Source organism: Ursus americanus, chromosome 12 (assembly GCF_024610735.1).
Source record: "Ursus americanus isolate L20-20 chromosome 12, mUrsAme1.1.p, whole genome shotgun sequence".
Lineage (NCBI taxonomy): Eukaryota > Metazoa > Chordata > Mammalia > Carnivora > Ursidae > Ursus > Ursus americanus.
In genome coordinates, this window is record NC_142138.1 from 51,111,543 (window position 1) to 51,127,076 (window position 15,534).

At 37.7% G+C, this 15,534-nt stretch overlaps 1 protein-coding gene across 1 annotated transcript in view; it reads left to right on the forward strand.

The window, feature by feature from the left end:
* SLC30A7 (solute carrier family 30 member 7) overlaps positions 1–15,534 on the forward strand; it is an 84,814-nt gene that overhangs the window by 31,683 nt on the left and 37,597 nt on the right. The window contains exons 7-8 of the mRNA XM_087866134.1: positions 1,255–1,305; positions 11,252–11,387. Of these exons, the coding sequence (XP_087722260.1) occupies positions 1,255–1,305; positions 11,252–11,387 (187 nt within the window). The remainder of the gene's footprint in view (positions 1–1,254; positions 1,306–11,251; positions 11,388–15,534) is intronic.

The following is a 15,534-nucleotide window of genomic DNA, read 5'->3' on the forward strand; positions in this document are numbered from 1 at the left end:
GACCCTGGGATCATGACCTGAGCCAAAGGCAGATGCTTAACCAACTGAGCCACCCAGACGCCCTACCTGGCATATTTCTTTGCTTAATACTGTTACGTATATCACATAACTCAAGGGAGCCTGGGAAATGTAGTTTAGTTGTTTACCAAAGAAGAAGAAGAAATGGGTGATAAACAACTAGTCAGTCTCTACCACAGATAACAAATTTTATGTCCAGAAGGACTTTTCAGATTTTACATAGGTGGGAGTTCTATTGTTTTACCCAACCATTATATTGGTATAGCAGAATACACCTTTCCAAGTAATTATGTCAAAAATTACTGTCTTTATCTGGACCTACTACCTATAGACAAATCTCTTGCCTTCACCCGGAGCTGGATTTGTAGAACAGTTCACACTTTTGACAATCAGCATGATTTTTTAAGGTGACTACATCTCTCTCCCCAGCATAGCAGTGCCATATCCAGACAGAAATCACTGTGCAGCCTTAGGCTTTTATGCCTCTTCTGGCATCATTAGCCTTCTATCAAAGCTCTAGCAAGGATGTGTCAGCTCTTTGGTACTATGGGCCAAGAACCATGACCCCAGGCAGGCTTTCTGTTAGACGTGTTCAGAAAGCTTGTCAGTCCTCCTGATGATCTCAATATTGCTGATCTTTTCCCTTGTTTACCTGTGTTTTCTGGTTTGATGTTAAAGCTGATATTATCTTCAGAGTCAGTATAGCAATTACAGTATTTTTAAATTTTTTCTTCAGAAAGGCAAAATGAAAAGTATTTTTATCTCTTCTGTTTGAAAAGCTTGCCACATTCATCTAGAAGCTATTAGAAAACTCTTGTTTGCCACAGTCCAGTTATCCTGGATGCTGTCCTAGCTTCATTTCTTGGACTTCTTGTAACTTTCAGCAGATTTGTTTTGTCTGAGTTTTCCAGTTGTAAAATTAGTGTAGCAAACTGTAGTTTAAGGTATGTTATGAATTATAGAAGACTTTCACAATGTTTTTAATTTACTGTTTTTTACCAGATTGCTTGATATAATAATTTCCTAAATACTGTGTACTATTGATGCATTTTGAAATTGCCCATGTATCTTCATTAAACTATTATATTAAATTTAAAAAATAATTTTGTAGGTCTTATGTGGCTGTATAGTCATGCGTCCTTCATGATATATTTGAATGAAAAGTTCTCTGAATTGCAAAAATTGAATCGGTAATTGAAGACATATTTTAAAATACTTTAACTTAACTCTCTACAGATGGTCCCTCCTTAAAAGAAACAGCAGGACCCAGCAGACAGATTTTACAAGGTATGACAAGCACTTTGTGTATTTCTCAGTTTTATGAAACAGGTTTCATTGTGTTGAGCTATCTGAAATTTTCCTTTAAGAAAAATATATAATAGTATTTGTGTCTAAAGTATTATCTTTCCTTGTGACTTTTTATTTTTTTTTATTTTTTTTTTTTAATGATTTTTTATTATATTATGTTAGTCACCATACAGTACATCCCCGGTTTCCGATGTAAGGCTTGATGATTCATTAGTTGTGTATAACACCCAGTGCACCATGCAATACGTGCCCTCCTTACTACCCATCACCGGTCTATCCCATTCCCCCACCCCCCTCCCCTCTGAAGTCCTCAGTTTGTTTCTCATAGTCCATAGTCTCTCATGTTTCATTCCCCCTTCTGATTACCCCCCCTTTCTTTATCCCTTTCTTCCCCTACTGATCATCCTAGTTCTTATGTTCCATAGATGAGAGAAATCATATGATAGTTGTCTTTCTCTGCTTGACTTATTTCACTTAGCATTATCTCCTCCAGTGCCGTCCATGTTGTAGCAAATGTTGAGAACTCGTTCTTTCTGATAGCTGAGTAATATTCCATTGTATATATGGACCACAACTTCTTAATCCAGTCATCTGTTGAAGGGCATCTCGGCTCCTTCCACGATTTAGCTATTGTGGACATTGCTGCTATGAACATTGGGGTGCATATGGCCCTTCTCTTCACTACGTCTGTATCTTTGGGGTAAATACCCAGTAGTGCAATGGCTGGATCATAGGGTAGCTCTAGTTTTAACTTTTTAAGGGACCTCCACACTGTTTTCCAGAGTGGCTGTACCAACTTGCATTCCCACCAACAATGTAGGAGGGATCCCCTTTCTCCACATCCTCTCCAACAATTGTTGTTTCTTGCCTTGTCTATTTTTGCCATTCTAACTGGCGTAAGGTGGTATCTCAGTGTGGTTTTGATTTGAATTTCCTTGATGGCTAATGATTTTGAACATTTTTTCATGTGTCTGTTAGCCATTTGTATGTCTTCATTGGAAAAGTGTCTGTTCATATCTTCTGCCCATTTTTTGATTTGTTTATTTGTTTCTCGTGTATTGAGTTTGAGAAGTTCTTTGTAGATCTTGGATACCAGTCCTTTATCTGTAGTGTCATTTGCAAATATATTCTCCCATTCCGTGGGCTGCCTCTTAGTTTTTCTGACTGTTTCCTTGGCTGTGCAGAAACTTTTAATCTTGATGAAGTCCCATAAATTCATTTTATCTTTTGTTTCTCTTGCCTTTTGGGGATGTGTCATGAAAAAGGTTGCTTTGGCCGATGTCGTAGAGGTTGTTGCCTATGTTCTCCTCTAGAATTTTGATAGATTCCTGTCTCACATTGAGGTCTTTCATCCATTTGGAGTTTATTTTTGTGTATGGTGTGAGAGAGTGGTCAAGTTTCATTCTTTTGCATGTAGCTGTCCAATTTTCCCAGCACCATTTATTGAAGAGACTGTCTTTTTCCCACCGGATGTTTTTTCCTGCTTTATCAAATATTAGTTGCCCAAAGAGCCGAGGGTCCATTTCTGGGCTCTCTATTCTGTTCCATTGGTCTATGTGTCTGTTTTTGTGCCAGTACCATGCTGTCTTTGTGATCACAGCTTTGTAGTACAGCTCGAAATCCGGCATTGTGATGCCCTCAGCTTTGTTTTTCCTTTTCAACAGTTCCTTGGAGATTCGGGGCCTTTTCTGTTTCCATACAAATTTAAGGACTGTTTGTTCCAGTTCTTTGAAAAATGTCCTTGGTATTTTGATTGGGATAGCATTGAAAGTGTAGATTGCTCTGGGTAGCATGGACATTTTAACTATGTTAATTCTTCCGATCCATGAGCATGGAATATCTTTCCATCTTTTTATGTCTTCCTCAATGTCTTTCAAGAGTGATTTATAGTTTCTAGAATATAGGTCTTTTACGTCTCTGGTTAAGTTAATTCCAAGGTAACGTATGGTTTTTGGTGCTATTGTAAATGGGATGGATTCCCTAATTTCTCTTTCTTCGGTCTCGTTATTCGTGTATAGAAATGCAACTGATTTCTGAGCATTTATTTTGTATCCTGCCACGTTACTGAATTGCTCTATAACTTCTAATAATTTGGGAGTGGCTTCTTTTGGGTTTTCCATATAGAGTATCATGTCATCTGCAGAGAGAGACATTTTGACTTCTTCTTTGCCAATTTGAATACCTTTGATCCCTTTTTGTCGTCTGATTGCTGTTGCAAGGACTTCTAGTACTATGTTGAATAATAGTGGCGAGAGTGGGCATCCTTGTCGAGTTCCTGATCTTAAGGGAAAGGCTTCCAGCTTTTCTCCATTGAGAATAATATTTGCAGTAGGCTTTTCATAGATGGCTTTTATGAGATTGAGAAATGTACCTTCTATTCCTACACTCTGAAGGGTTTTAATCAGGAAAGGATGCTGTATTTTGTCAAATGCTTTTTCGGCATCGATTGAGAGGATCATATGGTTCCTGAGTCTTTTCTTGTTGATATGATGTATCACGCTGATTGATTTGCGAATATTGAACCACACTTGCATCCCAGGTATGAATCCCACTTGATCGTGATGGATAATCCTTGTAATGTACTGTTGGATTCTATTAGCAAGTATCTTGTTGAGGATTTTGGCGTTCATATTCATTAGGGAAATCGGTCTGTAATTCTCCTTTTTGAGGGGGTCTTTGCCTGGTTTGGGGATCAAGGTAATATTGGCCTCATAGAATGAGTTTGGTAGCTTTCCTTCTGTTTCTATTTTTTGAAATAGCTTTAGGAGAATAGGTATTATTTCTTCTTTGAATGTTTGGTAGAATTCCCCAGGAAAACCGTCCGGGCCTGGAGTTTTGTTATTTGGAAGGTTGTTTATCACTGACTCAATTTCTTCATAATTAATTGGCCTGTTTAAGGAATCAATTTCTTCTGGTTTCAATCTTGGTAGTTTATAGGTTTCCAGGAAGGATTCCATCTCTTCCAGATTGCTTAGTTTATTGGCATATAGCTGTTGATAAAAATTTCTAATAATCCTTCCAATTTCAATGGTGCTCGTCGTGACCTCTCCTTTTTCATTCATAATTTTAATAATCTGGGTCCTTTCTCTTTTCTTTTGGATAAGTCTTGCCAGTGGTCTGTCAATTTTATTGATTCTCTCAAAGAACCAGCTTCTAGTCCTGTTGATCTGCTCTACTGTACTTCTGGTTTCTGCTTGATTGATTTCAGCTCTAATTTTGGTCAACTGCTTCCTCGTGCGTGGATTAGGCCTGTCCCTCTGTTGCTGTTCCAGCTTCTTGAGGTGAGAATATAAAAACTGCATTTTAGATTTTTCTATTCTTTTGAGTGAGGCTTGGATGGCTATGTATTTCCCCCTTAGGACTGCCTTTGCAGTATCCCATAGGTTTTGGACTGTTGTATTTTCATTCTCATTGGTCTCCATAAATTGTTTAATTTGATTTTTGATTTCCTGGTTTATCGAGTCATTCCTGAGCAGTATGGCTCTTAGTCTCCAAGTGTTTGAGTTTCTTCCAAATTTTTCCTTGTGGTTGAGTTCCAATTTCAGAGCGTTGTGGTCTGAGAATATGCATGGGATAATTTCAATCTTTTGGTATCGGTTGAGACCTGTTTTGTGTCCCAGAACATGGTCTATTCTTGAGAATGTTCCATGGGCATTAGAATAGAATGAGTATTCTTTGGTTCTGGGGTGTAGTGTTCTATATATATCTATGAGGTCCAACTCGTCGAGTATGGCATTCAAAGCCTTTGATTCTTTGCTTAGTTTTTGCCAGGGTGTTCTGTCTATTTCTGATAGTGGAGTGTTGAGGTCCCCTACTATTAATGTATTTTCATTTATATGTCTCTTTATTCTGGATAAGAGTTGGCTTGTGTATCTTGCTGCTCCCCTGTTGGGGGCATATATATTTATAATTGTCATATCCACTTGTTGAATACTTCCCTTAAGAATAATATAGTGCCCTTCTGCGTCTCTAACTATAGTCTGTAGTTTAAAATCCAATTTATCTGATATGAGAATTGCTACCCCAGCTTTCTTTTGAGGACCATTTGCGTGAAAGATGGTACTCCATCCCCTTACTCTCAGTCTGAATGCATCTTTGGGTTTGAAATGAGTCTCTTGTAGACAGCAAATGGATGGGTCATTTCTTTTTATCCAATCTGCAACCCTGTGGCGTTTTATGGGATGGTTCAAACCATTTACATTAAGACTGATTACTGATAGATACGATTTTAATGTTGCCATGTTGCCAGTAAAGTCTTTTTTTGTATTGGCTGTGACTTTCTGTTCTGTATCACTCTTGGGGCCTTTTTACTTTTATAGAACCCCCGTAATATCTCTTGTAGGGCTGGTTTCATAGTTACAAAATTGGTTAGTGACTGGCGATTCTGAAATGTCTTTATTTCTCCATCAATTCTGAATGACAGCCTTGCTGGATAAAGGATCCTTGGCTGCATGTTTTTCTCTGAAAGAGCTTTAAATATGCTCCCCCAACCCTTTCTCTCATTCCAGGTCTGTGTAGACAGGTCTGACGTAATTCTGATGCTTTTGCCTTGGTACGTGAGAAATTTCTTTGCCCTGGCCGCTTTCAATACTGTATCCTTGCATCTAATATTTGCGAATTGCACTATGACGTGACGTGGCGTAGGTTTGTCGTGGTTGAGCTTGGGAGGGGTCCTCTCTGCCTCTTGGACACGAATGTTTGTTTCCCTTGCTAGATTAGGGAAGTTTTCAGCTATAATTTGTTCAAATATCTCTTCTAGACCTCTGTTTTTCTCCACCCCCTCGGGGATGCCGATGATTCTAACATTGGATCGTTTCATTGAGTCAGTAATCTCACGTAACCTACATTCGTGGGCGTGGATTATTTTAAGACCATCTTCTATTTTCATTTTTTCCTCTATTAACCCATCCTCCAATTCACTAACCCTTTCCTCTGCTTCTGCGACCCTGGCCGTCAGAGCCTCTAGTTTTGCCTGCATTTGGCTCATAGAATTTTTAATTTCTGTCAGATTCGCTCTCATTTCTGTCCTTAGGGATTCTATATTCTCAGTAACCTTTTCGTTTATACTTTTTTCAATTCTACTCATCATTTTGACCATCGTTACTCTGAATTCCATTTCTGATACTTTGGTTACATCCATATCCATTATTTCTGTGGCAGAGGCCACAGTCTCACTGTCTTTTCTTTGCTGGGGGGGGCTTCTCCTTCTTGTCATTCTGATGAAGAGAGGTTGCGGGGTTTCCAGAGCCCAAATTATTGACTGGGTCCCAGGCCGTGCCCCTTGTTTTATAGGGATCTTAGGGATGTGGGCTTCTTCTTTAAAGATTTTATTTATTTATTTATGTGGCAGCCAACCAGCGAGAGAGGGAACAGAAGCAGGGGAGTGGGAGAGGAAGAAGCAGGCTCCCAGCGGAGGAGCCCGATGAGGGACTCCTTTCCGGAACGCCGGGATCACGCCCTAAGCCGAAGGCAGGCGCTCAATGACTGCACCACCCAGGCGCCTGGGTTGTGGGCTTCTTGATTTTTCAGCCTGCCTTCTGTGTTCTGGGGGAGGGGCCTGCCGCGCCGATACTCAGGCAGCCCTGTTTGGGTAGAGTCTCGGCGTCCCCTGCGAGGAGGGATGGGGATGGGCACTCTCTGAGCCGGTATTTCCAGGCTTTTGTTCTCTGGCGGCTTTCCCTGGCGGTTTGCTGTGCCTCTTCTGAGAGTCAGAGCAGCAGCGGCCAAATTTCAGCCTCTGTCACGGAACAGAAGGATTGCGGCCCGTTCTCTACTAATGTTCTGGCCACTTTAACTCTGTTACTGTTGGTGCTGCTCAACCCTGCAGCGTCCCGGGATGTGCGCCCCACACCCGGCGTCCCAGCCCTCACTTCCAGGGCCGGCGCGTCTCTGTCCTTTGTGTTTCTAACGCCGCCAGCCGCCAGCCGCCCCGCGCGCGCTCCCGGATCTCCCGGTCTCAGTCTGGATCCAGTGAGCGCACCGGGATTCCGGTGTTCCGCGAGATGTCTGGTGGCGCGCGCACCCGGCTCACGGTCTCAGTCTGCTGTTTTGCGGGTGCCGTCCGCGAGCCCCGCCCGCTCTCCCGTGCAAGTGGCTACCGCTTCCCGGCGCCCAAACGCGGCGGCTCCCTCCCCCTTCCGTTTATCTTCCGATATCTGTGCACAGTTTCATGGCTCCCCGCTTCGTACCTCAATACTCAGCGCTGGAGATGTTCATTTGTAGAGATCCAGATGCGTCTTCCTGCGTCTCAGGCTGGTTCCGTGGTTGTTTAGGCTGGTCTGGTACCTATCCAGCTCGACTCGGAGGACCGGCTGAAAACGGTGTCTCCTACTCCTCCGCCATCTTAACTGTCCTTGTGACTTTTTAAATATATACTATTAGATATATTAGCATACATTCTTTTAACTATCACTTGGCTATTTTCTTAGATTTAATAAGATTACAGAAGTTAGAAACTATACTGCTTAACTATAAATAATACCCATACCAGTGACTATAGTAACACCATAGTAATATATTTGCCTCCATAGAATTACAAAATATTTTTTCCAAGTTCGGTATTCAGTGTGTATTTACATTGTGGAAAGATTGAGAGTAAGAAATGTAATGAATTCAAACCCTTAGAATGGATAACACCGAGAGTGAACCCTAATGTAGTTGGATTTTGGGTGATAATGACGTTTTCAGTATAGTTTTATCGGTTGTAGTCAATGTTCTACTCTGCTAGGAGATTTTGACAATTTGGAATGTTATCCCCAGGATAGGGGTATATGGGAAATCTCTGTACCTTCTGCTCAGTTTTGCTATGAATGTAAAACTGCTCTAAAAAGGTTGACTTTGTTATACTTACATATATATACATATATATATATACACATACATATATATACATATATATATATACACACATATATACATATATATATATATATATATGATGCAAAGTGAGACCTTTGTCATATCCATAGGCATCAAATGATGATGGCTAAACAGGAGCTTCCATGTCACATAAATGATACATTACAAAAGCAGAGAAAATCAGTTTTGTCTGTGAATTATGATAGTTTCTTTTTGGGGTAGGAGCCGATCTTTGGCTCTGAATTTCTGTTTAGACTTCATCATCAAAGTTTCCTAATTCCCAGCTCCCCACCTTCCTGCTTTTATTAACTTTCGACTTCAGTCTGACTTTCCAATAGCTTGTGATCCAATCTCTCCTGCGCCTATTTTTCCCCACTATTTCTTGATATAGCTCTTGCTTTTTTTTTCCTCCCCACTATGAATGTGCTCCTCCATACTGAGGAGTTTATTTCAGGAGGCTTAAATGTGTCTTCCAGTCACTAGTTTTCCATTTGCAAAATATATAGAATTGGTTTAGAACAGCATTTGCTGAAATAGCTTGTAATCATGCATATGTAATGCATCCATATCCAATGCTATAAATTAGCCTTGATAATACGAGTTTATTTTTAGTTTTGGAAATCATCACAAGTTGAGGGAAGGGAGGTTAGATTTGCCTTCCTAATTATCTTTTATACAAGCTGTTATAAAAATTATATTTTCTGAGTGTCCATCAATTTATGGTGGCTCCAGCAGCCCAGGAGATAGGTCAAGGATAGGGAAAACTGTTTGGCATTCAAAGTTTCCATGAGGATACTCATACATGAAAACTGAGTTAACTGAATTTTTCAGTTATTTGCAGCATCTTCAATCTGACCTCTGGCTGGAGGAAAGGATCAACAACAGCAGCAAAGCAAAGATTTAAAACCCAGTGATTCACATATTAAAATTATCAGATATAAAATAAAAATATATATGTATGACCTCTGGCTAGAGTGTTCTTGGGCAGTTAAAATATCCATATCCTACCAAGTCTTCTAAGGCTTTCAACTTTTATGTTAAATTAAACATATTAGTTTAGACTTCTTTCTTTACTGATTTTTTTTCTTGAAACAGTTACTAGAAAGTAGGAAGGGCTTAGGTAATTAATGACACTTGCTAATAAAGCCAGTTTTGAGATCGGCACATAATATGTGGTCAGGGATTTTTCAGTCAAAGAGAAATCAAGAACAAATGATTCTTTTCTCTTTCCTTTCGGTATTTCCAGCTGTTTTCATGTCTGATCCTACTAAAACACTGATTAAAGAATATAAGGGCTTAAAATCACATGTCACTTAAGTGGTTTGAAGCATAGGTACCTTCAATCTACTTTGTTGGGTATTTTTCTTCAGTTTTATTTCATAAACTTAATGTGGCCTCGACACTTATTAGTCTGTTTAATTCTTTGCTATTTGAAATACCCTAGAAAAAGAGTTTTTTTTCTCTAAGTATGCTTTGGTATAATATTTTTGTTACAGGAAATAGAGCTATTAGCTTTTTGAAGAATAGTTATAAAGGTCATTACTCTATACAAACGAAAAAGTATATTAAGTACTGCAGGATGAATTATATTTGGTATAATACTTGATATAAAATTATACTGTAGTAGATGAATCGAAGCATATTTTCCTAGAGCACATTAAGATTTGATTGGACTCAGTAATAGTCTGTTTTTAAATTATTAGAAAGTGTTTTCAAGTTTTAGTAAATGTGTGTTTTACACTTAAAAAAGAAATGGTTTGCCTTTAGTTGTCTAGTGAATAATAAAGATGTAGAATAAGTATTTCCAAAGTAGACACATGCTTTTTACACATTACTTCTTTTCAGATAGAATAAATTCTATTTTAAAATGTTCTATTTTTAGTAACATGCGTTAAGTTTGTTTCAAAGACAATGTTTTGCTATACAGTAAATTTTACCTATTAAAGATTAAATGTTGAATAATTTATTGTCTTAGTTAAGTCTGTTCAAGAAATAATGTATTTTAAACTTACTTCTTGATTTTTTAAATGGTTTTCCAGTCAATTATTAAATGTTAATATTTAATAGGCTCTGGTTCTGATACCACTTCTGACCACAAACTAAGATTCTGTGCTCAATTCCAATGGGGAAGTGAACAATGTACTCTCATACCAGCAAGCAGTTCTCTGCTACCTGGAAGCCAGAAGGGCCTGGGACTGAAAGTTCCAACCCTCTATGATTGGTTCCCCTGGCAGCCAGCTACCATCCTTAGGTGGGGTCCAATAGTATATTAACATTAACGAGAGACACCTTGTCGCCACCACTTAGGAGGTTCCAAGGGTTTTCCAGAAACCAGGATAAAGACCAAATATGTATTTCCTATTATAAATCACAATATCACAGTATTATATCTAGGTTTCAAGACAGAATATCAGTATCCTACCAATTTAATATTTATTTATTAAAAGTTTTAAAAATATTTTATAATTGCTTTTAAATATTCAGATCTCTACTTTCTTCCTTATCGGGTTCAAGCTTAGTGTATAATTTTAGGTAGCAAAACCTTCAGGATAATTAATAAATGTATCAGGATTTTATAGAGTTACAGTCCATAGGAAATTTAGTTTCAAGTAGTAATAATTTTAATTACCAGCAGAGGGCTCTGTGTGTACATATATTTGTAGTTATACACAATGTTTCTTGAAGAATTCTTTCAGCCTAATGCCATTTTCTACTAACAAATCATTAATTAACTTATGGAATTTTTTAACCAGAGATGAATGTGCTTAAAATCAACTTGTTTCTGTTCTTCCTCATTTATGTTATACCAAAATATTAAGGACCATTAAGAACAAGTATAATTAATGAATCAGATATTTTAACCCCTGCTGATTTGAAGAAGGAAAGATTATTTCAGTTTCCAGAAGTACTATTATTCATTGCTAAACAGTGAATCTATAGTCTTCCTGATTTTCAGATTGGCACTTAGTGTTTTATGTATAAAGTCAAGAATATAGTTTTAAGAAATATTTGTATTTTTCATTGATCAGAAGATACTATTTTGATTCTGATTATGCTTTGTTTCCAGGTGTATTTTTACACATTCTGGCAGATACACTTGGGAGTATTGGTGTAATTGCCTCTGCCATCATGATGCAAAATTTTGGTCTAATGATAGCAGATCCTATTTGTTCAATCCTGATAGCCATGCTTATAGTTGTAAGGTAAGTGTTATATGTTATTTTCAGTTATTAAAATGAAAGGTGGGAAATGTGCTTCTTAAATTACAGATCTACAATACAAACTGTGATTGTGTTGGCTTTCTTTTGGCCTTTAACAAATTCCTATGTAGATTATTTCTCTTTTCATCTTCCTGTTTCTTTCTGTTTGCCATTTATTTCTTGTCTAGGTTTTGATGTTTCTTTTTGGTGTTTAGCAATTGATCTTTTGGGTTTATAATCCAAATTAGTAGGATTTTTTTTTGAATCCAACATTCTATCTGTAGAGTAGAACACTGATAATATAAGATGTATTAACTATAGTTAGAATCTTATTCTATATTTTACACTATCAAATGCAAAAGAATGTTAAAGTTTTTTCTACAACTATTCAATTTATAGAGTTACATTATCATTGCAGAAGTCTTATAAAAATGCTTATTGAGGTATATGAGTGTCTGTCTCCCTATGTAGTTTTATAAAATTCTTGAGGAAGGATCTGTCTCTTAGTATAGTTTATCTCTATTGTGCTAATGTATATGTAAAGCATAAGTGTGTGTGTAAATTCTCAATAAATATTTGCTGAATTAGATTATGTAGTATCTCAAATTTTTCAGACTGAAATACATTTTATTATTGATTTAATTTTTATCATAATAGTGAAATAATATGTGCCTTTCTTTCAGTCTTGAATTACTTAATATGTTAATTATATATAAATATGTCTTGATTTGACAATTTTTGTTTTGTTTATCCATAATGATTTTATTGTCAGCAAAACTTTTTTTCTAATGGTAACTAGAGGGAAGACTGATGATTTTTATAGCTTATGGTTGAATAGAATACACTTAATTATGAGGAATTATAATCTTATAAATTAGTCATAAATACAGATTTTGAAGTTCTTGCTTTAAAAAAAGGTTATACATTTTAAACATGCAGATTATTTTTTAAGTTTCTTCAAATTATTTGTACTAGGAAGCAACTCTACCATGTCAAAGTCCTATAAAGTTTGGAAGTTTCTTCATCTTTGGAAATCTTTGTTTTTGTTTTTGTTTTGAGAGAGAGCATGCGAGTGGTGGGAAGAGGGAGAGGGAGAGAGACAATCTTTTTTGGGATTTTATTTATTTGAGAGAGAGAGAGAGCACACCCATGGGGGGGGGGGGCGTTGGGGGAAAGACAGAGGGAGAAGCAGACTCCCTGCTGAGCAGGGAGCCTGCTGTGCTTGATCCCAGGGCCCTGGGACCATGACCTGAGCCAAAGGAAGATGCTTAACTGACTGAGCCCACTGAGAGAGAGAATCTTAAGCAGGCTCCACGCTCAGCCTGGGGCCCTACTCAGGGCTCAATCTCATGACCCTGAGATCCTGACGTGAGCTGAAATCAAGATGCTTAACCACCTGAGCCACTCAGGCACCCCCATCTTTGGAAATCTTAACTATACTCCTTGAAAGTTCAGTTTACATGTCACAGAATTCTATAGAACTTAACTCCTGATAGATTTGGTAACTTCTGTACCTCTCTCTTTGCATGTTTGGTATTTATTTTGTTTTGTATTGTAAGTTTTAGTTGCTTCTAATACTTAAGTAGGATCTTAATAATTGCTTTTTTTTCCCTTGGCTCCACTATTACTATCCTAATTCTCCTGTCAATTGTTGCTTGGAAGAGATTGGCTTCTCTGTCTCTCTCTAAACTCTTCTCCACCCTGTGGCCTCAGTTATCTTTCTTAAATGAAGATTATGATACATGGAAACCTTATCTTGCTTTAGATTCTTCAGTGGTACTTTCTTACCCTCAGGAAAAGTCTAAACGGCTCAGTGGGGCGTTATGATATTACCTGTTTATTTCTCAGTCTTTCTCTCACCCCTTCTCAATTTATATTCTCTCCAGCCATATTAAATTACTCCAAGTTCCCTGAAAATATGTTATGTGCTGTCTGGATTCTGGGTTTTGACCATATTTCCTTTCCCCAAAATACTCTTACACTGAGTGCCTGTCTGCCTCCTCCCACAAATATGTCCAGCATAACTGCTCATCCTTCAGATCAGATTTCAGTTTAAACAGCCCTTTCTTCAGGAAGCATTTCCTGATCGTCCACCTCTCAGGCTGGGTTAAATATACCTATAGCACTTTTTACTATTCCTTTCATGGCATTTACTTACCAAATTGAAATAGCCTGTTTCTTCTCTCTTAAGCTTCATGAGGGCAAGTTGTTTTTTCATTGTTATAAAGTCAGCATGGGACTCTGCCAGGCAAAAAATTTGTATATTTTGGATTTGAATCAAAATAAATTCATGTTTTTTCAACCTTGGAGAATTACTTTCTCTGGCCCCAGAGAGGGAATTTTTGCTTAGTACTATTCCCATTCAGTTAGTCCACAAATATGAATAAATACATACCCACAGCTTTTTTACTGATGTATTACACATTTAAAAACTGCACAAATCATTTTCAACAAACATTTATTAAATAGACCCTCTCACCAGAGTGGTGATACGATACTGTCTTAATCTTACATTATAGTAGGAGAGAGACAACAAACAAATTAATAAATAAATTACACAAATACCAAATAATTATTTGTAGTATGCAGAGAGTTAACATAGGATGTAGTGATTGGGTTGCTACTTTAGATTGAGTGGTAAAGGAAGTCTTCTGAAGAGGGGGCATTTAAACTGAGACCTGAATGTCACAAGAGAGCCTGTCAGAGGAAGAGCATTCTGTAAGGAACAGCTAGTATCAAAACCCTGTAGTGAAAACAATGTTGGCCAATATGGCTGAAGTGTAGAGAGTCAGAGGAGAGTGGTTTCAGATAAAATTGGAGAGACATGCTTGGGAAAATGAGCCAGGATTAGGAGTATGAGTTTTATTTTAACTGCAGTGGGAAACCATAGGGAATGACATTATTTGATTTGTATTTTTAAAAATTACTTTGGCTCATGTGTAGGTAATAGATTATTAAGGGAGCAAGAGTGCAAAAATCCTGAGTAGCTAGAAAGCTATTAGAGTCGATGAAATGAGAGGCCCAGGTGGCTTGGTCTGAGGTACTCATCTAGGAGCTGCAGAGATACAGATAAAGTTAGAAAATGCTTTGTGCTTAGAGCTAATAGTATTTGCTTGTGGATATGAATGTTAGGTCAGGGTTGAGTGAAAGAGACGAATCAAGGATAATTCCTAGACTTTTTACATGAGCAACCTAGTGAATGAAGGTGTCTGTATGAGAGAGGAAAGACTAGAGGAAGAATAATGTTTGCTTCTTTTTGAATAGCACTGAAGATCAAAAGGTCTGTTTTGGTTATGACTAGGTTTGAGATCTCTCAGATGTTTGTATAGAGATCTCGTATAGGCAGGGATGTACAAAGACAGAATTCTTGGGAGAACTCACCTGAATGAATACAAAGGATTGGAAATAGTACACATATAGATTTAAAGTCATGGAGTGGCGTTTATTTGGCATGAATCACAATTCCCACCCCTTCCATTTTCCTGGAAAACATCCTTCTTTTCTGCAGAACCCAATTTAGCTTCAGGGTTCCTTTCAGTATCATGTTTCATACAGCCACAACCAATCAACTACAGCTGGCTTTCAAGATAAAACCTGTATATCATCCTTATCTAAGTCATACTGGTCTATTTATAAAACTTTTTCTCACTAATTTACATTAATATGTAATCTCAAATTCATATAATTGGATTCTCATTATTGCTAAACTTTAACATTTTTATGTGTTCTTTTCCACTGTTCTGATGACAAAAGTAATACAGTTGATTGTAAAAAAAACTCAAACATAACCGAAATATACAACTTATCTACTGAAATGTTCTCATAGTCTCACCTCTTGGAGATAAACTGGGAAACTTTAACAAAACTAAAAATCATTCAGTACCGGGGCGCCTGGTGGCTCAGTCATTTAAGCATCTGCCTTTGGCTCAGGTCATGGTCCCAGGGTCCTGGGATCAAGCCCCACGTCGGGCTCTCTGCTGAGCAGGGAGTCAGCTTCTCCCTCTCCCTCTGCCTGCTGGTGCTCTCTCTCTTTGTTAGATAGATAGATAGATAGATAGATAGATAGATAGATAGATAGATAGATAAAATCTTTTTTAAAAGAATCATTCAATAAATGTTTTAGTGCATACTCTGTACTAGACAGTAAACA